At 38.5% G+C, this 21,973-nt stretch overlaps 2 protein-coding genes across 2 annotated transcripts; one reads left to right on the top strand and one right to left on the bottom strand.

Moving 5' to 3' along the window:
* Positions 1–223: 223 nt before the first annotated feature.
* rsad1 (radical S-adenosyl methionine domain containing 1) lies at positions 224–14,887 on the bottom strand. Its single transcript, XM_053491834.1, has 9 exons — positions 14,636–14,887; positions 13,064–13,197; positions 12,697–12,901; positions 4,102–4,467; positions 3,930–3,993; positions 2,808–2,955; positions 2,655–2,709; positions 1,055–1,158; positions 224–786 (listed from the first exon to the last, which is right to left on the bottom strand). Exons 1-9 carry the CDS (start codon positions 14,771–14,773, stop codon positions 675–677), a joined length of 1,326 nt encoding a protein of 441 aa, XP_053347809.1. The 5' UTR covers positions 14,774–14,887; the 3' UTR covers positions 224–674.
* A 3,210-nt stretch (positions 14,888–18,097) lies between these two features.
* LOC128518635 (GTPase IMAP family member 9-like) lies at positions 18,098–21,359 on the top strand. The gene is made up of 3 exons (XM_053491835.1): positions 18,098–18,173; positions 18,275–18,340; positions 18,594–21,359. Exons 1-3 carry the CDS (start codon positions 18,158–18,160, stop codon positions 19,565–19,567), a joined length of 1,056 nt encoding a protein of 351 aa, XP_053347810.1. The 5' UTR covers positions 18,098–18,157; the 3' UTR covers positions 19,568–21,359.
* Positions 21,360–21,973: the final 614 nt, after the last annotated feature.

Below are 21,973 nucleotides of genomic sequence, written 5' to 3'. Positions count from 1 at the left end.
AATGACGTAGCAGGGGAGAAATGCCAAGTCTGGCTAAAATACAAATTAACTAGGACTGATAGTGATGGAACGAGTGTTTATCAAGAGAACATGAACTTGTTAGTTTCACAGACATTTCACAACATGGTAAATGGTACCATAATCAGATAGTTAGTATGACATTCCACTTTGTTAATAATTATAAGCTATATCCACAAATCTTTTCACAATTTAATCATCGTTCCAAGCCTGTCCAGAAATTATATTCCGAAAAGACTGGGACTTTTGATTGAGCAGAATAACAGACCACAGTTATAAAACAGTTGTAAAAACTCTTTATTTCTATATATAACGCCCTGCTATATTAAGGTACTTATCCAATAATTTCACTAGTGCTTGAATAATGTCAAGGTAAAAGGGTTTCTCAGTAAAAAAAAAGCAATGATCAGACTGCATGCTTCACGCTGGCCTCCCAGGAGCTTCTTTAATGCTCCAAACATGTGAAAATGGCTTGGGGCGAGGGCAGGACTGTAAAGGGATGTGGCAAAAACTCCCAGACGAGTTCCTGTAATGTGCGGCAACCAAGCACAGTTAGAACATGTAAACTCCATGCAGACAGACCAGAGGTGAGAGTGAAAATGGAGAAATCTGGTAGCTGCTTTTAGGTGGTCTGTCTGTTCAGATGTTTTTTAGTTCTACAGTCCATCTGTAGATCTGGGTGCGTTGAAGAATGCGTCCAGCTCCAACAGCAAAACAGGTAAAATACTGTCCAATAAAGCTAAACCCTCCCAGGAACAGCGCAGTCCCCTGCAGGCACAAACTGAGAATCAGAGCTAAACAGACATACTGTATAGACACTGCACAAACTCCTGGATTTCTATATTACAAGGTAAGCAACACGGATTAAAAATCATGGATCCTGTGTATTCTCATTGAAGTTGCAGCAATCCGTCATTTCTTCAACACACTTGAATACACTTCAAACATTACCATTCCTTTAAACCCTGACAGAAAGCTCAGGTTTATCACTTGGTAATTTCATGGTCACTACATTTAATAGTGAAGTCTCAGTCACCTGTCATCAAGGATCAGAGCACCTCTCTGTTGAAGTTCCTGAACATCTACTGAGGCATTGAAGACCTGGTGTAGGTTCACCTCAGGGCTGAACGCTGCCCAGTGCTGTTCCACAAAAAACAACACATTAAAACAACGGTTAGATTCCCCCAACTGATCCATGATAGCGCATTCAGGACACAGTAAAACCGTTAAGCTTCAGTACCCACGCATGCTAAATTTACTCTACTTTGTGTCATTTGTTTTTATTATATAGTTGCTGTTGTTTTTTTTTTTTTGTTTGTTTGTTTTATTCTTTTTTTTATGTCTTTTATTTGATTCTGTACAGCACTTTGGTCCAGTGTGGGTTTGTTAAGTGCTTTATAAATAAAGTTGGTATGGTATGGTATGGTAAATTAGCCAAACTGCCATGCTTTGGATATATCTTGAAAAGAACATAAGGGACATGACAATATAGGAAAACAATTAGCTTCCTAAAACATCATGCTGCTCCTGGGCCCCCAGTGATCCAGACCCCCTCTGCCCTCTGCACCTGTCTGGCTTAGGCATTTTCTGTTATATTGAACTTTCAGCTGCCTAACACACAGTACATCTGCAAAATAATTTCTGCTATGCGTTAACACCCAAATGAGAATGGAATCCCTGTTAAGACCCTCAAGCTTTCTTCCTACTGCCATTTCAGGGAGTTTTTCCCTGCCACCGTCGCCCTTGGCGTGATTATTAGATTATGATTTATACACATACACTTTTTCATAATTTTCATAATTTGATTTTGTGAAGCTTTTTTGAGACAACGATCTTGATTTATACTATTTATACGATTTATAATAATTCACATGATTTACTTTATATTCCCACTTATTCCACTTTAGATTATCCGTTAACTTCCAGGTTCCAGGCCTGAATGCCAAATAGCGCTAAATGGAAAGCTAGTGCACTTTGTAGAATGTACTTTCACTTGTTCCACACATCAAGTAAGGCCCTTTTTGGGGGTAAGAGAGGGATTTGTTAGAAGCTAGTTAACTTTGTACCTTAACTTTAATTTGTTTGCAGTCTTTTGTTAGTAGCTAGTTAACTTTGTACCTCTGCTTAAACGCAAATTAAACAACATGGAGGCAATTTGGAACGACTTAAAAGCAATTATTAATGAGACTACTAATGAGTGTAAGACCACAGATCTTTTTAATTCTGAAAGTGCTTCTGGTTTTGAGTGTGGGTTTTGGCAGGCAGCTACTCTCCACCCTTTCCAGTTCATTTAATGTCTTCGTACTGTTACCAAACAGGTAGTGGAATGGCTCTCGTCCAATCAGATTGCTTGGTCTAAAATAACTGTTGTATAATAAATATTCTCTCATACTGGTGTGTCTTTGTGTGGAAGGAATACAAACAGGAAGCTAAAGCCAGGGTGTGTCAGGGAATGTGTATTATCCAGTGTGTGAGACATGATCTGAATTTTTGTAAGCAGATTTAAAAACAGAAAATTATATTTATAAAATTAAGTAGTATACTGAAACACCAGACGTTGTTTCATAAAACGTTTACGTATAATTTCTGACTGAAATCAGGAGATTTTTACAATCCGTGGAAAAGTATCGTCATACCTGATGGGAAAATCCTTCAGTCATTCGGAGTCCCATGACTAACACCTCCTCCAGCCTAAAACCACAAGACAACACCACACAGGTTAATCTCCTGCATGTCCAATGTGCTCAGCAAGCACTCGATGAGTTATACTGTAATTGAATGGTGCTCACAGGCCGAGCTGGCCGAGCTGTATGCGTCTACGCGTTGCGTGTCCGTGCTGCTGAACTTCTCTCAGCCAAATGTCCGGCTCTAGCGTCTGAGTGCGTGCCTCCCGATGAACCGCGCCCAGTGCTCGAGGAACGAATCGGCCATGAGCTCCTGACACACAAATCATTATATCAACAAATTATTAGATCATGTCCACACTAAACTCCATAGTTTTTTCTCCTAAAATTCCCACTCATAAACCCGGCCTCTCTGTATGATAACATCTCCAGCATAGTCTGAGAGCGCAGACTGAGAGCACCGAGCTTACACATCCTCATGACTAATGAATAATCAACACTGTGTGGGTTTGGTATGGAAGTGGTGGGGTCAGAACCAGTAACCTTTTCATCCTCCTCTATATTTTCTCACCATGTTCTACTAATCTCAGTTACTTTTGAGATAATAAGTAAAGCAATATAAAAAGAAGTACAAACATACAGGCCTCTGACTGGTCGAACACACTGTCAGAGAACGAGCAGACGCCATCACTCTACTTAGATCAAAACTGTCTGTCTCGCTGTCTTATCTCTCTCTGTGTCTCTGTCTACCTCGTCTGTGTGTCTATGCCCATGTCTCTCTCTGTCTATCGGTTTCTGTTTGTCCATCTCTGTCTGCCTATGCCTGTCTGTCTGTTTCTTTGTCTTTTCCTTTCTGTCTCTTGATTTCATTCTTTTCTTCCATTTTTATGTCATTGACATTAAATGTCTTTTTTGCCTTTTTTGTCTTTTTTATTGTTTTGTCTTTTTTTCATTCTTTTGTCTTTCTTTATGTTGTTTTTCTTTAATTCTTTAATTTCTTTCACTTTCTCTTTTAGCTGTTATTCTTTCTTAATATTCTCATTTTTCATTTTGCTGTCTTTCTTCCTGCTGTCTTTCTTTCTTTCAGCCTTTTTTCTTTTTCTTTCTTTCTTCCTTCCTGCAGGTTTTATAAGTTATGATTGTGTGATTTTTAGGCTAAAGCAGAAAGTCATCATCTCTTAAGACTCAGCTTTAGTTTCAAATAAGATTTTTATTTACTTAGACAATTTATTAATCAGTTAATTAACAAATACAATGTGCGTGTGGGTGTCTTTGGATCAAACGTACCGGGTCCAGCACCGATATACGGCTGCGCTCTCCAGTAGCCCAGGTTGTGTGTGCTTACAGCATTCTAAAAGAAAACCCCAGACCGTCAGCCTCCCTCTGTTTAGTAATTAATTCATTTAATTAATTCAGTAATTAATTCAAATCTAAAACGTCTCAAATATTACAAACTCACGTGTCTGGCAAAGTTAGAGACCTCGTACTGCAGGAACCCGGCCTGCTCCAGAACCTTCCGAGCAGATTTGTACATGGATGCAGTGATGTCATCAGAGGGCATGCTGAGTTCTCGCTGCTGTACCTGCTTGTACAGGTGAGTTCCTCTCTCCAGGGTGAGCTGGTACAAAGACACGTGATCATCACACACACGCAGAACCTCCTCCAGCTCGCTCTCCCATGATGCCAGACTCTGACCCGGGATTCCGAACATGACGTCAACTGACACGCGTCCGGGACAAAGGGTCCGAGCCTCCTCCAGCGTCTGCAAAGCCTGCTGTGGGTCATGGTCCCTCCCGAGAACCCTCAGCCTGGCCTCACTCAGAGACTGTGGAGAGACCAAAGGCAGACCAGGAGAACCTACATTAGTGACACAGACAAAGATGGTGGCTTGATAGGTTTTGATAAGAAAAACTAATTCAAATTTTATTCATCACATACACAGTCATACACGGTATGATACGAAGTGAAATGTTTATACGACTGCTGTCGACCTCAATATTTCAAAAGAAAGTTCAAAAGAAAGTTTTAGTGCGAAGTAAGAGAATTAAAAAACTTTTAAAGAATAATATACAAGCAATAAGATAATGAAAATAAAATAGAATGAAAAAGAAATATAAAAAAATAAGAATATATATATATCCCTTTGATATTACTAATAATGTATGAGAAGAAACACCATTTTCATTAGTTTAATATTTATTACCCCAAAAATTTTGACAATAACAGGAATAGCACCAAATAACAAAAATTGACAATGTCGGTAGGGGTTGTTTCCATCATTTGCCGCAATGACAGCTTGACAGCAACGTCTCATGCTCCTCAATAGCCTCATGATGTTATTCTGAAGCAATGCGTTCCACTCCTCCACAAGTGCTACTGTACACGCAGTTCTGCAAGGTCACGTAGGGGTGGGGTACGATCATCCAGTCTCTGCTTCAACTGGTCCCAGACGTGCTCTATGGGGTTCAGATCAGGGGACATTGATGGCCATACCATATGAGGCACTCCAACTTCCTGAAGTCGAGCTGTAACAATTCTGCCACGATCTAGTGAAGCATTTGTCATCCATGAACAGAAAGTTGGGGGTGTGCTGGCGGAATTGGGGAATGATGATGGGTTCTTTATTGTCTCTGAGGTAAGAACGTGCAGTAACTGAGCCATGTACTATAGCCAAATCTGATTTGCTGTTCCATCTGACTGTTGCACCACCTCTATTAAAGCAAACCCTGGGGACCATCTTGACCCCATCGCTCACCTTCCCTTCTCCAGCAACGCTGACGACAATCATTTCTGTGCAAGTTGAGCCGACCACTGTTGCATTGTCCAAGTCACATGGTCTTGTGCTCACTGCAAACGTTCATGGAGGTGTCTTGGTGTCAGTGGAGTCACCTGCAATGCTCGTCTGGCATTCAAGCCAAAGCGGTGAAGTCGGTTGCAAATGGTTTGTCTGGAAACCCTAGTACCCCTCGCATCTCGTTAACGGGCCTACAGCTGTGTGGCAGTTGCATAACGATGTCTGAGTGCATAGGTCCTTAGGTACTGGTCATCGTTGCGGTCTGTCACTTGTGGGGCTCCACTCCTGGGTCTGTCATGAACTCTGCCAGTAGTTCTGTGTCTTGATGCAAGTCTGCTGATGACACTTTGAGACACACCAAGTTCATGAGCAACATCTGAATGCCTGCCACCGACCGCTGCTTGTCCATTAAGTGACATTGTGTGTTCATGGCTGTTTGAATGATGAACTTGGATACACCCCAATACAATTGCCTCCCTATCCCAAACTGTCTGAAGTAAAACAAACACCGTATGTATGACATCCACTAAGTCTCTCACAATATCCCTAACTTATTGTAAGTAGTGTGTGTATATATATATATATATATACACACACTACTCAGTATATATATATATATATATATATATATAAAACCTCAACTTCACGTGTTTCCCCGCCACGCGCTGACCCCACGGTTCACCAGGGAGTTTCTGTGATTGACACGGTTGCGCTGAAGCTCAAAATATTGTCCTTACTAAGGAACGAAATTGCGGATATTTTTAAGGCGGAACTGCGTGCTGCATTGAGTGATGACTTGTCCACAATCAAATCGGAATTACAAGCTGTAAAGACCCAACTGGCTAATGACAAGGCCGCCATTGATAGGTGAGATGAAGCGTTCGCTCTCCGGTTGTACTGATGATATTACTGCAATGCAAAGTAAGATACAACGTCTTACAGCAGATTTACTTAAACTGGATAACAAATGGAAGATCTGGATGCCAGATTAGATCGTAATAATATTTGCATAATCGGTGTTCCTGAGGGTCCTAACAGCTGCACTACCTCTAGCATCGTTGCGTTGCTTAAAAAGGCTCTCAGCCTGGAGAACGAGCCGACTTTAGACGAATCTCACCGCACTCTAAAGGCTGCCGAATGACCTCGAGCCGTTGTGGCCAGATTTCACTACCGCAGTGAATGCCTTGATGTTTTACGGCATGCCAGAGAGTTAAGGCAAATTAAATTTAAGGAATTTAGTATTTCTGTTTTTCCCGACCTCACAGCAAAAATTGCAAAAGCACGTGCTTCTTTTAATGAGGTCCAACGACAACTCAATGGCATTGAGGGCACGCGCTATGGTCTGTTTTATCCAGCGCGGCTGAGGATAACCTACAATAAGTAATTGATCACCCTGTGATTTTGCAAGTTCTCTTACTTAGAAATCATGGAGGGGTCTACAATTTTCAGCATAGGTGCATTTCCCCTGTGTGAGACTGAAACTAAAAAGAAAAATCCGGAAATCACATTGTATGATTTTTTTAACAATTTATTTGTGAATTACTGTGTCAAATAAGTATTTGATCACCAGCCAGATTGCTGAGCCTCAAAGACCAGTTATTTTGCTGTTAAATAGTCCAGCTACACTCTGCTTATGATTCTAAATTAGTATCACCTGTTTACCTGTGCATGGTACACCTTTAAATTAGGAAGTTCTAAAGCACTATGGTTTGACACGTAAAAACCTCTTGAGTGTCTGTGTAACATCTTTAGAACCTTAATGTACTCAGAGATTACTGACATTTACCAGTGTTAAAACCTCTAAAACTTTCACTGTAGAAGCAGTACAACCTTGGGAACTTTATATCATCTTTAGAGGCTCTTTAGACTGAATTGAGAACCAATAATATCTTAGCAACATTGGAGTCTCCCAAGTAAAACTCCCAAGAACATTACCATTTTTTTAAGCATTAAAGTTTTCAGAAAGTTACTTTCTTTAGTACTTAACTGTAGTATTTTTAGACCTTATAGGACCTTAATATCTTTAGAGCTCTAAGTTCTACAACCTTAAATGTTCGAAATGCTTGTCTTTAGAACCTTAAATGTTCGAAATGCCTGTCTTTAGAACCTTAAATGTTCAGAATGATTGTCTTTAGAACCGTAGTGTCTTTAGGGCAACCTTACAATCTTACTATCCATAAATTCCCTTACAAACGACTTGAGCAAAGGACATCTTTAGAGCATTGATGTTCTTAGAGATTACTGAAATTTACTAGGTTTACACTTTTACAACTTTTACCTGAAATCCTCTTAAACCTTAGCAACGTTACACTATATTTAGAAGCTCTTCGGAACTTGGATGTCTTCAGAATGTTAATATTTTAACAGCTTTACTGTCTTTCAATCCTCTAGAACATGAACATCTTTAGAACTTCTTAAGAAATCTTTTTAGAGCTATGGTATCTTTGGACTGGCTACAGTACCTAATAATACCAATAAAACCTAAAAAACATTGAACCCTCTTCAGAAACTTCTAAAAACTTAACATCTTTAGAACACTGCCTTTAACAACCTGGATGTTCTAAATTCTTGTCTTTAGAACCTCTGTGTCTTTAGGACAACTTTACAATGTTTATTTTAACATAAATATCTGTAAAACCTTTAAAAACTTTAGCTTTCTAAAATCTTTACTTAATTTAGAATTTTAGTATCTTTAGAAGCTTAAAACTTTATTATCCTTGATACACCTTTAGAATCTTTCAAACTTAATAAAAAAAAAAGTTAATGTTTTTAGAATTTCTTAAACCTTAAAATTTGTGGAACTTATTTACAGTGGTTAATCAATCGGACTGTAGGTCCTACCGTCGCCGCGCTCGGCGGTACCGTTTGGCTTTGTGCGTTTGCTGGCTTTTACCGTTGAGTGGCGCTATATAACTACAGACTGACGCCTCATGCCTTAGTTCATTCTCTGCTGGATTAATGAGACACGGAGTTTTAGAACTGCACGTAGTAGCGGATAAAATCAAGTAAAACATTGTAGTTAAACAAATTTATAATCACAGAACTAAAATGACGATACAGATGTAGAATTTAAATTAAATTAAATCTTATTAGGATCAAATTTAAACAAAATAAATGTTAACACAGTGAGCCTTTAAATTTTATCACGTGTAATTAGAAAAGACGCGTGTAGGGTTTTGTGTCGTCTTATATCTTGTGTTCTTTAAATTTATAGTAGATTTATTAACTAAAATAAATGACCATAAAAATTATAACATTGTCAGGACGTTCTACTGCGTCAGCTGATGTTGGTCATTCAGCCCCGCTTGTGTTTGTGCGTTATTATAAGAATGAAATGCAGTAGACTGTTATGATCTGTAACGGATTCGACCCATGTTGCACGGGCGGCACCATAAAGCACGGACACGAGGCGAGGTCTTACGGGAAAAGGGTAATTTATTTAGGTAAAATGGGGAAGGAAAGTGTTGAAGGAGGGAGAATGGAAAGAAAGGGATAAAGGTTGTGCATGTGCAGTCCTGGGGGCTGTGCCACACTGGCATGCGGGCACACAGCTGACGATAAGTGTTGGTGCGAGTGGCAGAACTGAGCACGCGGAGGCAGCGCTCCTGCACGCTCCCTCGTGACGGCGCTTCTCCCGCTGTCGATGGCCGGCGCGAGTTCTCGCTGACGCAAAAACCTAACCACACTTTTCCTCTTCGGCAGCGGGGCTGCGAGGGCGGGCGCGGTGCGGAAGTGAAGATGCCGCGGGAGCTCGCGCAGCTCTTTCTCGCGCTGTCCTCAGCGCGGAGATCAAAGGGCGGAATTCTAATGTCCTTGTTTAAAGTCCCCGGGGCGCGTCACATCTCCCCACTGACATGCTTCTTTCATATTCTCCATTACATCACGTACTTCCCAGACCTCAGACAAACCTCCGCGCCTTGCTTTTATAATGCGGAGTAAGCCCGAGATCATATTAACGTTAATTATCACCAGCCGGCACAAATAGGCGGCTCCCGTCCATTTGCTGCCTATTCAGGGAGCCTACGGAGTGAGGGAGTAGTTATAGTAGATTTGGGCGTACACCCATCAGACGCGCACGCCGTGGCAGATCATCATAATTGTCCTAAACTTGTATTTCATAAGGTTTTCCGAGCGGTGGTACAGCGCAACGGGGGTCATTATTTACTATTAAACATTAAACGAATTTACAAAACTTTATACGTGCGATTAAGCGCTGATTCTACGTAGGAAAGTAAAGAAGAGGATCCTGATGCTCAACATTCCGGAGACCAAACCCCATTTAAATTAAATTAACAAATATTGCATGTAAATAACAATAGCCCACGTTTAAAACAGCATTTTATTTAGATTATAAAAAAATAATCCTGCATCTGTTTTAGGTGTTCCAGCTGCCACTGTTCTAGAATTTAAATTAAATCAAATCTTATTAGGATCAATTTTAAGCACAAAAAATGTTAACACAGTGAGCCTTTTGATTCTATCACTTGTAATTAGAAAAAAAGCGTGTATGGATTTGTGTCCTTATTTCTTGTGTTCTTTAAATTTATAGTAGATTTATTAACTGAAATAAATTACCATAAAATTAAAACAGTGTTAGGACGTTCTACTGCGTCAGCAGATGTCGGTCTTTCAGCCCCGCTTGTGTTTTTGCGTTATTATAAGAATGAAATGCAGTAGACTGTTATGATTTGTAACGGGTTCGACCCATGTTACTCAAACAACTCAGTTCAGGTGTAAGTAAATGTCTGTGCTGTTTGGGGGAGGGAGGTGCTAATGATTTGGTCGGCTCTGTGTGTGTGTGTGTGTGTGTGTGTGAGAGAGAGGGGGGGGTGTCGCGGTGGTTGATTATTCAGTGAAACAAAGGCTCAGCTGAAAAATGTTAGGCACATCAGTCACTTAACCCCCAATAAAAGGTATTTGAGTGTTATGATAGTTATAATATAACAGATGCGCACTGAATACTAAACCTAAACCAGGCACGGAGATTAATGAACCAAGATAGCCCCCATACCCGTTTAAAAAAAAAAAAAAATAAATAAATACCAAATAATATTATTGTGTATAGACTGATTAAAAACAATGCAATTTATGCTATCATAAGGAAAATAACAAGTTCTTCCATTCCAATGATTAAAAAAGGTAACAATGTCAACTTTAGAATCTAGAATCCAGGAGATTAAAATTACACAAATTGAAATCACTGAAAGTCTCCAGAAGAGCCTCAGATTCAAGTGGTTTTTAAAGTGTGGAGAGGTCCATTACAGTTTCTCTGAATGTATAGGTGAGAACAGCCGATTCACACCTGGGGAGGGTGAATCATTTGTATTTGAATGTTGTCTGGCATTGTAAAGCACTATAGTGACACTAAAAGAACAACCCAGGATTAATAGGAATTCTTATACTGCATAAACATTATTTAGCACAAAAAAAATTCCTCGCGCTCGGGAAAACTATGCGTGCGGTTGAGCGCTGGTTAGACTATAGGAAATTAAATCGGAGGGTTTTTATTTAGACTATAAAAAAAATAACCTGCGTCTATTTTTAGGCGTGCCAGCTGCCACTTTTTAGTTAGAAGTTTTCAATACAAAGCTTATAATGCCCACATGACATGACGGAATAAGGCACGGCTGGTGATGATTGGGGTTTGTTGGGTTACAGTGGATTTTACTTTTTTTGTGAGTGCAATGGCCATCCGTCTGCTCGCGCTGACTCTGCTCTCCGCGGATGGCCCCCTCCCACCTCTCGCTCCTTTGAAGTCCCCGGGCGCGTTCCATTTGCCCTGCTTGCATGCCGCACTTCCGCGTTGTTGCACGCGCGCTGCATACACAGCGCGTAGTAAAATCCACTGTAGCCCAACAAACCCCGAGTATTTTATAGCGCGGAGTGCAAGCCCGGGCAACCATAGTAACGATAGCTCACCAGTCATGTGTAATTCTGCGGTCCCGCTGCTTCTCATGTCTGAAGGGGAGGCCGCCTAACTAGTGAGCGAGGAGCGATATTGATTTGGGCGCACGCCGTGACAGGCTGAAAAAATTGCTGTCAGATTAATGTGCAAAAACTATACAATAAAACTATATAAGACTACATGCCTTTATAAGACTCAACTTTTATTTAAGCGCACTCACAATAACGAAAAAACGTTGTGATTTTGTAAGTGTTGTGATTTTGTAAGTGTTGTAAGCTGTGCTGCTCTGTATTGTTTTTGGTGAACTTGAGCGCGTCAGAAAATGAACGCAAACGTTTTTTTTAAAGTCTGCTTGCTGTTTTCCCGACGCGTTCATAATCATTAGTCTACTTCTGCCGGTGCGCTCTGGAAAACATAATGCATGCGGCTGAGCGCTGATTAAAACTATGGAGTAAATTAAAGAGGAGAATCACGATTCTGAAGTCCTGAGCCCAAACCTCATTTAAATTAAATCAACAAATACTATAAGTAAAAAAAAAACAATAGCCCACGTTTAGAAACCGTTTATAAATTATTTCCGACATGAGTTGGCCCGGTGTTATGCGCAGAGCGCCGGGAGATTTCCTGAAGCTCAGAAATCACTGGGCATTTTTTCTAAATAGCCGCTATCTTTAACAACTGATGGAGGTTTTGAGCTGTATACACACGCATTCCTGCCTAAACAACTCTTAAAACTACACCTGTGACATAATAACAGTAACATTTCAAACATTCTGCAGGCTGATATTTGGAGAAAGGAAAGAATAATGAATAAACCAGTTGTTGGGTCAAAATAACCCAACCAGGTGTTAATTTGTAAACTACATCTCATATGAGCCAACATGAGCAACCCAACAATGTGTTTAAAGTACCTGAAATAATCCAGAACTTAAATAACAATAAACAGATACAGAGATACGCTGTATAACGGTCACTGTTGTATTTACGGCAACGAGCGAAAATGTCACTTTGCGCCACCTGGCGGCCATTTTACGAATGACTTTGAAATGCAACTGATTTATTTTGGCCGCTGACGTTTTCACGCGGCGGTGAGCGCGACGGTAATAACCATTCCAATTGATCAACTACTGTAGGAACTAGAGGTCCTTAAAGTCTTTAAATTACAAGGGGTTTACTTTAGAGCTTTAGTGTCTTCAGAAGTTCTTAAAACAGTTTCAAACATAATGGAGGAGAATTAATAAGAACCTTTAGAACTTCTTTAGAACCATCATCTCTGCTAGAACTTGCAGACGAGTTGAGGTGAACCTTTCTGTTAATAGCATATGTAACTAGTTTTGAGTGTGTGTGTGTGTTACCTGCACCCCAAGAGAAAGCCGATTGACTCCGGCAGACACAAAGTCTCTGAGTGCGGTTCTTCGTGCAGGAGCAGGGTTCACCTCCAGGGTCACCTCGGCATCGTCACAGAGCCGTGCGTGTGCGGACACGGTCTCTAGGACAGCGGCTACGGTGGAGGCTGGAGCCAGGCTGGGAGTTCCTCCACCGAAAAACACGGAGCTTATCCTGACACAGAACACACACTTCATATAATCTAACATTACAAAATCCAACGCCCAGTAGCAGGATGAACAATGAAAGACAAAACACACAACAATCTGTCCTCACAAAGCAGCACAGGAACGTGTGTTTAGGTTGTGTGTGTGTGGTCGTGTGTGTAAGCATTACTGAGAAACCTGGCTGAGCTGCAGCAGTGTCCGGATCTCTTGCTGAAGGCACTCTGTCATAACCTGGTTATCCACCGAGCGAGGGATGTACTTGTTAAAGTTGCAGTAAGAGCATCGTTTCAAGCAGTACGGCCACTTTTCATACAGAGGGAGAGAGAGACAATAAATATACTGTACACATACATAAAAGAACATCACAAACCAGGGACAATGTCAAATTTCATCTTTAATAAACATTAGGGTGTGCTGTTACAAAAAAATAATAATCAACTAAAATTTGAATTGTTTTGCCTGTAACAAAAGAGTTTTATTCCTTTTATATACAGAAATCTGACACAAATTTCTAATGAGTTGATTAGCACAATATATATAAAGATGGGGAGAGAAAGTGATTCGGTGATGTATCGCAATTCTTTTGTGTTGCAATTCATGTATCGCCACACTGACTTTAAAATAGTATTTTTTTTTATTCATTTTTTATTTATTTATAAGTTTGCATTTGTGGTTGTAAACAAGCTCTTTCGGCTGTTCCCTTTCAGGGGTTGATTCGCTGTGGAAAAGAAGAAAGAAGCATTTGAGGTTGTACAATGTTTCAGTTCCTCTATAATCCTACAGGTGGTGCAGTCTAAACTATTTACACATTGGCAAATAAGTTTGTGTAAAATTGTAAATAAAAACAAAAAATAAACTTAATATCGAATAGGATACAGAGCTACGTCAGCATACGAACACACCACCTCAGGAACTTTCGCCTTAAGAACTGAACTTTTGCAAGAAATTTGCTAATTTTTCCTCGGCATGGGAATCATTTACAGCATACAAGCGACCAAACCGAACCAAACCAAACGTCGGCTCAGTTGTGTGTACGACTTGTTTGCGTCAATGGCAAGACAAGCGAAGCGAGTTTACTTATTTTTTGTGGGTTTTTTTTTTGTGCATTTGCACAAGATCTACAGTAGTGAAGACGTAGCACATGGGTCCCAAGAACGTTATGAAGGATGTAGCAAGAAGAAAACAGAGTGACTTTCAGTTTCATTTTTAAAGCAGCCGGTCCCAAGAGAAATCATAAATCAAGATTAAATGACGTTTAATGTCTATTTATTTCATATTATACTTAATTTACATGTCTTTTCTAAATGTTTTGTTTGTTTTATATGCAAAAACATGATTATAGAGTTGGAAATTGGTAATATTTTTGGGTGGCTGCATTTACATTTTTTTATATGGGAAAATGTGTTTTGCAATAAGACATTCTGCCTTAAGAACTCGCCAATGGAACGGATTAAGTTTGTATGCAGAGGCAACACTTTGTAAAATTGTAATACTCGCAATACAGATCGTATCGGCACCGTGGTATCATGATAATATCATATGGGTCGTCCTTAGTTATTCCCTATATATAAATAATAATTATAATTATAATAGATTAATTGATAAAAATCATTATTTGAAGCCCTATTATTATTATTATTATTAATAATATTAAGCAAACAGTTCAATCACTATCAGGGCAACAAGCAACAGGAAAAGCCCCTACTGCTGACTCCGGACAAAATCATGGTGTGACACTCACATGGATGTAAAGTGCAGTTGGTTGTGGAGGTTCAGGACTCTGACTGCTGTAGAATCTCCGCACTCTGATTTCTCCTGGCCGGTCACCCAGACACATCAACCCCGAGCGCCAAAACACAGCTCGCAAACGTCGTGCCATATCATTCTCTACTGTTTACCTAATACTGAGGGAGTCTGGACGTACAACAGCTGCTCTATTTAAACTCTTTAATTTTAGAGCAATTTATTTTATATAATATACGGACCACTCAAACTCGTCCTCGGAGAATATTTGCTGCACGGAACCATTTCACTGACGCACATGACGTCACTTTACATTTGGTTCTGTCCTAAACGGAAAGCTCCATGTGCACTTGCTAGGGCCACGACCTCAATTTTCTAAATTAATACATATTGTATTCTGTAAAAAAAAAAAAAAAAAAAAAATTATATATCAAACAAGGAGTATTTGCAGATTTAGTCTTAATAGTCGGTGTAGGAAACCAGTATGAATGTGGCTAATTTGAAGTTTTGAGTTGCGTCCTATTTTACTAGATAGACGAATGTAATGCTGCCACCTAGCGGCTATGTGGAAAAAATGCGGCCTTTTTAACTATCCTGGCACTAGACATATGTGATTTCTTCCACCTAGCGGTGTGAAGTAATTCTTCGCATTGTTTATTTTATAAGAATTCTTTTTTGTTTTTAACAAAATTAAAGTTGCGAACCCACACACCTTTCATTCCTAATGTCTGTATGTTGTAAAAAATTATCTTTACGTGCTTTAATGCTTAGTGCTTTGCTCATGATTTGATTAAAAATTAACTGATTAATTGATTAAACATCATTCCTAATGTCTGTATGTTGTAAAAAAAAAATATCTTTACGTGCATTAATGCTTAGTGCTTTTTTCATGATTTGATTAAACTTATTTCTTCAAACAAATATGATTTAGTTGAAATATTGTAATCCAAACACGATTCAAACATCTCCAGTCTTGCCAGTGTAACTTTAAACGATCAGGTCAAAATAAACAAAAACGTCCAATCTGGCAACCAGATGTACTATTCATTCACTTTCGGTTTACTTTCATTTACTATACGATTTCGGTTCCTGTTCATGATTAAACGGATTTCTGCTGTAACAAAGGGTAACGTTTCGTAAACATACAGAATATGTGTTTTTAACAAATTGCAGACACATTGATTTGTTGTTGTTTTAGGGAGTTATTGTGTTTGTGCTAGCTCAGCTAAACTCGTAGTATTACTATTACGTCATATTGTTTCCCCCCAACTTCTATGTAAACAATCCGTTTTACAGAGTATTCCGTGTAAATGCATATTTATTAGCGTCTATAAAATCTCTTAAAGGCCATTTAGGTCGCTATTAATGAAGCTTTCTGTGCAGGTATTTTAGATCATGTCAAATCTGGGTCAGTCTACGGAAATGGTGAAAAGTGCCGTCACTTAGTTCTACTGAGGCCGAACCACTGAAATAAATAAAAAACAGACACTATACTTGTGTATGTAGTTTTAATCATGAAACACATTTATTACTTTAATGTTAAATATTTAATTTGATTTTTTAAAAGCCATTTTCAACGAAAAATATGTGATCCAGGATTTTAATGCCTTAAAATAATGCTGAAATGTGGTTAATAACTTTCTGTGGGACATCATACTGAGTGACATCAGGTTTAGTGACATCACATTAAATGACATCATAGTGTGATGCTTTTTTTCCAGCCTCAGGGGCTTTTTTAAGGTCTAAACATGAAATTCCCCCTTTTCTAAAATTATGTCCCATTTAAATGCATGTGCCCAGTGTGCCCGCTGTCTTTCTGGTGTGCCCGGGTGGCGATAGCGCAGGGTGCTTTGGCCCACACATAGGTGCGTGCAACTATATTTTTCTAATTATTATTTGTTTGTTTTCAACAAAATTAAATGTGCGAACACATACACACGCACGCACCATTCATCCCTAGTGTCTTTGCATGCTGTACAAAATTATATTTTACTGTCATATTTTATAGTCTTGTCACTATGATCATACATGCAAGTGAGACCAGACACTTTTCATCTAAAGTGCTCATCACATTTTTTATATGAAATAAATCTGATTTACGGTAACATCAATATCTTATCATGTAAGTTAAACAGTAAAATCATGAAACAATAAATAATTGTACTACTAATTAGAAATATATATCAGTCACCCCTAAGGCATTACCGTTACACAAAAAAAGTTTTATTGGGAAATACGTTTGACAATTTTAAATTGTACCCGGGCTAAAGGTCACTAGATGAAGAGCTCTGGACAAATGCACAAGCTATATCTGATGTTTGTTTTCATTTGTTTGGAAATGTCATCATTTATTTAACATTTATTTGTAAAGCTTTTAATTATATCATTGTTGTTACTCATTTTATCATTTTAACTGTCAAAAGGACATAAAAACTGATAACATCTAATAATGAATTGATTTTGACAAAACTGAAAACCATGTGGTCTCACACATGGAAGCCATTTTGTAAATAATTATGATTTTTCTGTAAATTGTCATTGCTGTTACCGTCAATGGTGTTACTGTCATTGCAGTATTAGTGAACTGGTGTTACCAGTTATTAAATGTATATAAAATGCATTAAACTCTATTTTTTGTGCATTCATAAAGTTGAAAAGTTATTGCTATTAAGGAAGTTCTAGGTGTAAAAGACGAAATATATTTCTGACCACAGATTCCACATTTTTTGTAGAATAAGCCATTTTATTGTGCCTGTGTATTTGACCAGTAGGAAGAATGATAAGTGATTCTTTTACTCTTTAAATCCCACACGTACACTTCCTATGTGGGAAAGAATGAAAGTGATTTTGCACTTCACTGAAGCTGCATATGTGAAGTCATGTAAATCATATGAGATTTGGCAGTTTTATTAGAGCATTTTTTTAACTTTTACTCTGCTCAAAAGTACAGCAAATAACTGTATGCTTATTTAACTACATTTCCGCATGGCGTTGCATTACCTAACCACAGTGGTGTGTAGTATTTGACTGTTATGCGCAACCGTTTAAGACTTTGGGCCTCCGAATGGCGCAGTGGTAAAGTGCTCGCTCTGTCATCCGGGGATCGCTGGATAGCGCTGTCCTCCGAATGTGTTACTCCGCCTCCAATGGTGCGTGAGTGAGCAGTTTGAAAAGATGCGGTCGGCTGGCGTCACATGGTTTGGAGGAAACACGTGATAGTCTTCGGCCCTCCCGACTGAGTGGTAGTAGTAGCCTTAATGCCCCTTAAAGCCCCCTAGTGATGGGGAGGAATCTGCCACGACTAAATTAGGGAGAAAATCTGGAAAAAATCCCCCCAAAAAAGCTTATCAGGTGTTTAAAATCAGAACCGGAACTGGTCGCAGACAGATATGTAAGATTAGAGACATGGCTACATTCCACCCCCACCCCCCAGTGCAACACTGATAACAACACATCCTGAAATGTTGTATGCCTTTCTCAGATTCCAGGAAGGACGAGGCTGAATAACAGCCGAAAGAAGATGGCAGCAACTATAGGTTAGTGACTCCAGGTTGATTTACAGTATCATTATTGTATAATGTAATGATTTTTTTGTTAATTTGTTTGTTTTAAAAAAATCCGCTATATTTGAAATCAGATTCTCCACCAGCTCTGGCTCATGTCCTAAAGAAGCGCAGGAGTAGCATAAATGAACCACCCATGAGTGAGTTGCTTATATCCTTGGCATAGTTAAAGAAAGAATTCACCCTGAATCATTTCTATGTTAATCTTTGTTATTAACATGTGATCTTCAGCCATGTAAACTATTCAATCTGTAAAAAGAAATGTCATGCCTACATCTACTGTATCTTCTCACAGCTTCCTACTGTATGTTCCATCAATCCTTCCATTACATGTGTTAAAAAGTGTTTATTATACATGGAATTAAACTTCCTTTACTAAAACCTGTTTTCCAGTGACACTGAGAATTATCGTATTTGGAAGCTCTGATCATCAGCAGTTCTCTCTCACCGAGTCGATCCTGCAAAAAGAGTGCTTTAAAGGCATTGATCCTCAGACTATACTCACTACTAAAATTTCTGCAAGCATCTTTGACCAAAATGTGACTGTGGTCAACACGCCCAATCTTATGGATCATGACTTATCACACTACATGTTAAAAAAAGAGCTGAAGAAGGCGGTTTGTTTCTCCTGTCCAGGACCTCACGCCATCCTGTTTACACTAAATCCGTTGGACCTGCCAGCGAACGCATACGACATGTTCAAACCGGTAGTGCAGTGCTTTGGAGAGGGAATCTTAAACAACACGATGGTTGTTTTGTACCATGAGGAAGAGCAGTGGAGACCGTCGTTAGAAGACAGTGTGAAGAAGAATAAGCACCTCAGGGAGTTTCTTGAGAAATGCGGTCAAAGATATCTCGTCTTCGGTAGTAGGGAGAACAGGAGAGATGGTATTGTGACGAGGGAGCTGTTTGAAAAAATAGACAACATGGTGGCAGAGCATGGGATTTTTTCCAACCTGGAGTTTAAAGATGCTGATAAACGAATCAAGGCAGAGGAAAAAATTATCGAAAATAAGAGAAAGAAGGAGGTCAGTGCAATGTTGGAGGAACTGAAGAAAAAGTATTCTAATGAAGATCTGGAAAGAGAAGTGAACCTTTATAAAGAAAAGATCTATTTAGAGAACAGAAACAGGGCAGAAGTGCAAATCGCAGACAAACTCGGCTTAGCTCTCAGGCTTGTCGATTACGCAGCAGCGATAGGAAAGGGAGCGTTTGCAGGGGCAATAGTAGCAATGGCGATGGGGTTTCCGGGCATTGCCATAGGGGCAGTGTTTGGGGCAGCTCTCGGTGGGTTATTAGGTGGTGCGGCTGGAGCAGTGTGGAACATTTTTACTAATGCTTTACCAGAGATTGGTAGAGAAACATAGAGCAGTATTCATGTTTAATTCTAGACATCCAAATTTACCATCCACAAGTTTGGTGGATCATAAACCAGTGGTTGTCCTGCAGCTGACATTCTTTTCATTATCTGGATATATACTACTGTTTAAATTTTTTTATATACACTGTTTTTGTTTACAGCTGATAACCAGCCCAACAAAAAAAACGGTTTGCAGAAAATGCTGGTAAAACCTCAACCATGTCAGTATATTATTCCATGAATTATTTCCATTTCTTAATGGAAAACAACATACAGTGGAACCTTGGATTGCGAGTAACGCAGTTTGCGAGTGTTCCGTAAGACGAGCAAAGATTTTTAATACATTTTGACTTGGTTCACGAGTATCAATGTATCATGCATGCACTTTTTGTTTTGAGGCCGAGCGTCACGTGATCACAACTAAGCCAATGTTTTTTCTCTCTCTTGCGCTGCGAAATTGTAGGTAATCGTCTCCCCTGCTGGGTCTTACTGGTACAATCAATATCCGTGCACACGTGTATTGTTTACTATAACACTGTGACCATGTGTGTGCATCTAAAACATCTTTTATTTTGTGTTTGCATGTGAGTGTGTACAGTGCGCGTGTAATGTTTATTATAACAGTTCACCTGTAAAGCAAAAGAAAGTCTTGTTAGAGAGGTTAAAGAGCCATTTTCCCCCTCTCTGTTCTGTTTCAATTTTCACTTTGTCATTAGACGCTGTGCCCCTTCACACACACACACACACACACACACACACACACGCACACACACATACACATCTCCTCACACATTACCTCCTGTTGAACAAGTATTAACCTCTTCATAGATAGAGCCAGTTTCTAAGCTGAAATAATTTAGATCACTTTACAAGACTTTCTGGCCAAATTTCTTTATATATATATATATATATATATATATATATATATATATATATATATATATATATATATATATATATATATTTCTAGAATTTATAAGCTAAATAGTCTTTTTTTGTAATAATAAAACATTACACCTAAATTCAATCTATTTTTATACAATCATTTTTTTAAAAGTGTCTAATACCCTCATGTTTTTTAAAAAAGAATGCAAATATAAACCATTACTTAATTGTGCACATCTACACTTTTTTTTTGTTTAAAGTAATCTTTTTATTGTAATGGATGACAAAGTGATTTAACATGTGTGCAACTATTTATTTATAACCCCATTGGAACAGCACATGGTTAAAAATAACAGAGTTAGTCTTCAGACAAAGAACTAATATTAATAATAATATTTAAAAAAAAAAACAGGTTTACAAATGTTACTTAGACATGTGAATTACATGTACATGTAGCACATATTGTTAAGAAAAAATCCTACTGGACTAATATGTAACATAATATTTTTGTCACAGCACATATAATTGATGTTATTGTTTAAACCTACACTTTAATTGATGTGCCATTGTTTATATTTAATCATGTTTTGCCCATTTTTTTAAATTGAAGCCTAAATGGATCACTTTAACCCAATGAAAACTTAATAAACAATCAAAGATAAATGTTATAATAAAGAATTTTATCACACATGCCATGTATGCAATTTGTTTGCCTGATGTATATTTCAAATATATTGTATGTTTATATACTATATATAATTTATGATACCTTTTTTGACACATTTTTATATCCCATGTTGATTAGACACAATAAATGCTGCGTTCATCATTTGCCTGGTTGACTAGTTTCTGATTGTAAGTGTCAAATTTGACTTGCAGTGTGTGACTGCAATGTTACCTGTCCAATAAAGGTATAATATTACAGGACGATATTTGCCTTTTTTGTCAGGTTATGCTGTGACATACTGTAGCTACTTTAAATTAATCATGTTAAGGCAAGACAACACTCCACTTTTTTTTATTACTTACTCATTTAGTCTTGTCACAATGAGCACAATGATGTTTAGTATGAATCATTTGTCACACCACTGCATGGGTTGTATTCAGTGCTGCTTTTTTCTTTTCTCCACTTCTACATCCATGTGTGCACAATGCTCTTGTCAACGGTGTCGTCTCCGTAAACATTCTGTAGTGCAGTAAGAGACAATCAACTGCGACAAAGGGGCTTTTCAAAGAGGTTTCAAGAGTTGGTTCAATGATGGTACAAATGTATGGCTTGTGATGGAGACTATGTTAAGTAGTACTTCTGTACATATTTAGTCCGCTTTTGGTGCAGCCTTTCTACAGTATGTGATATGTCTCTTTTTAGTTTAGAGTTATTATTATTGATAATAATTATTTTTATTCCAATTATTATTATTATTATTAGTAGTAGTAGTAGTATTAGTAGTAGTATTGTTGTTGTCATTATTTCTATACATGTATCTGTATTTTGCTTGTAAAGGGTGAAACACCTGATGTAGAGGTG

Source organism: Clarias gariepinus, chromosome 3, assembly GCF_024256425.1.
Source record: "Clarias gariepinus isolate MV-2021 ecotype Netherlands chromosome 3, CGAR_prim_01v2, whole genome shotgun sequence".
NCBI lineage: Eukaryota > Metazoa > Chordata > Actinopteri > Siluriformes > Clariidae > Clarias > Clarias gariepinus.
Note: the sequence above shows the minus strand (reverse complement) of the source record. Positions and strands in the feature narration are given on the sequence as shown.

What these genes read in the sequence shown, in the direction of transcription:
- rsad1 (XM_053491834.1), bottom strand. Translation starts at nt 14,773, where the DNA reads ATGGCACGACGTTTGCGAGCTGTGTTTTGGCGCTCGGGGTTGATGTGT. An exon ending in TCTCTAACTTTGCCAGACAC is followed by an intron (nt 3,994 to 4,101) that starts GTGAGTTTGTAA and finishes GTTTTCTTTTAG; the next exon opens with AATGCTGTAAGCACACACAA. An exon ending in GTATATCGGTGCTGGACCCG is followed by an intron (nt 2,956 to 3,929) that starts GTACGTTTGATC and finishes TTTGTGTGTCAG; the next exon opens with GAGCTCATGGCCGATTCGTT.
- LOC128518635 (XM_053491835.1), top strand. An exon ending in CATAAATGAACCACCCATGA is followed by an intron (nt 18,341 to 18,593) that starts GTGAGTTGCTTA and finishes CCTGTTTTCCAG; the next exon opens with TGACACTGAGAATTATCGTA.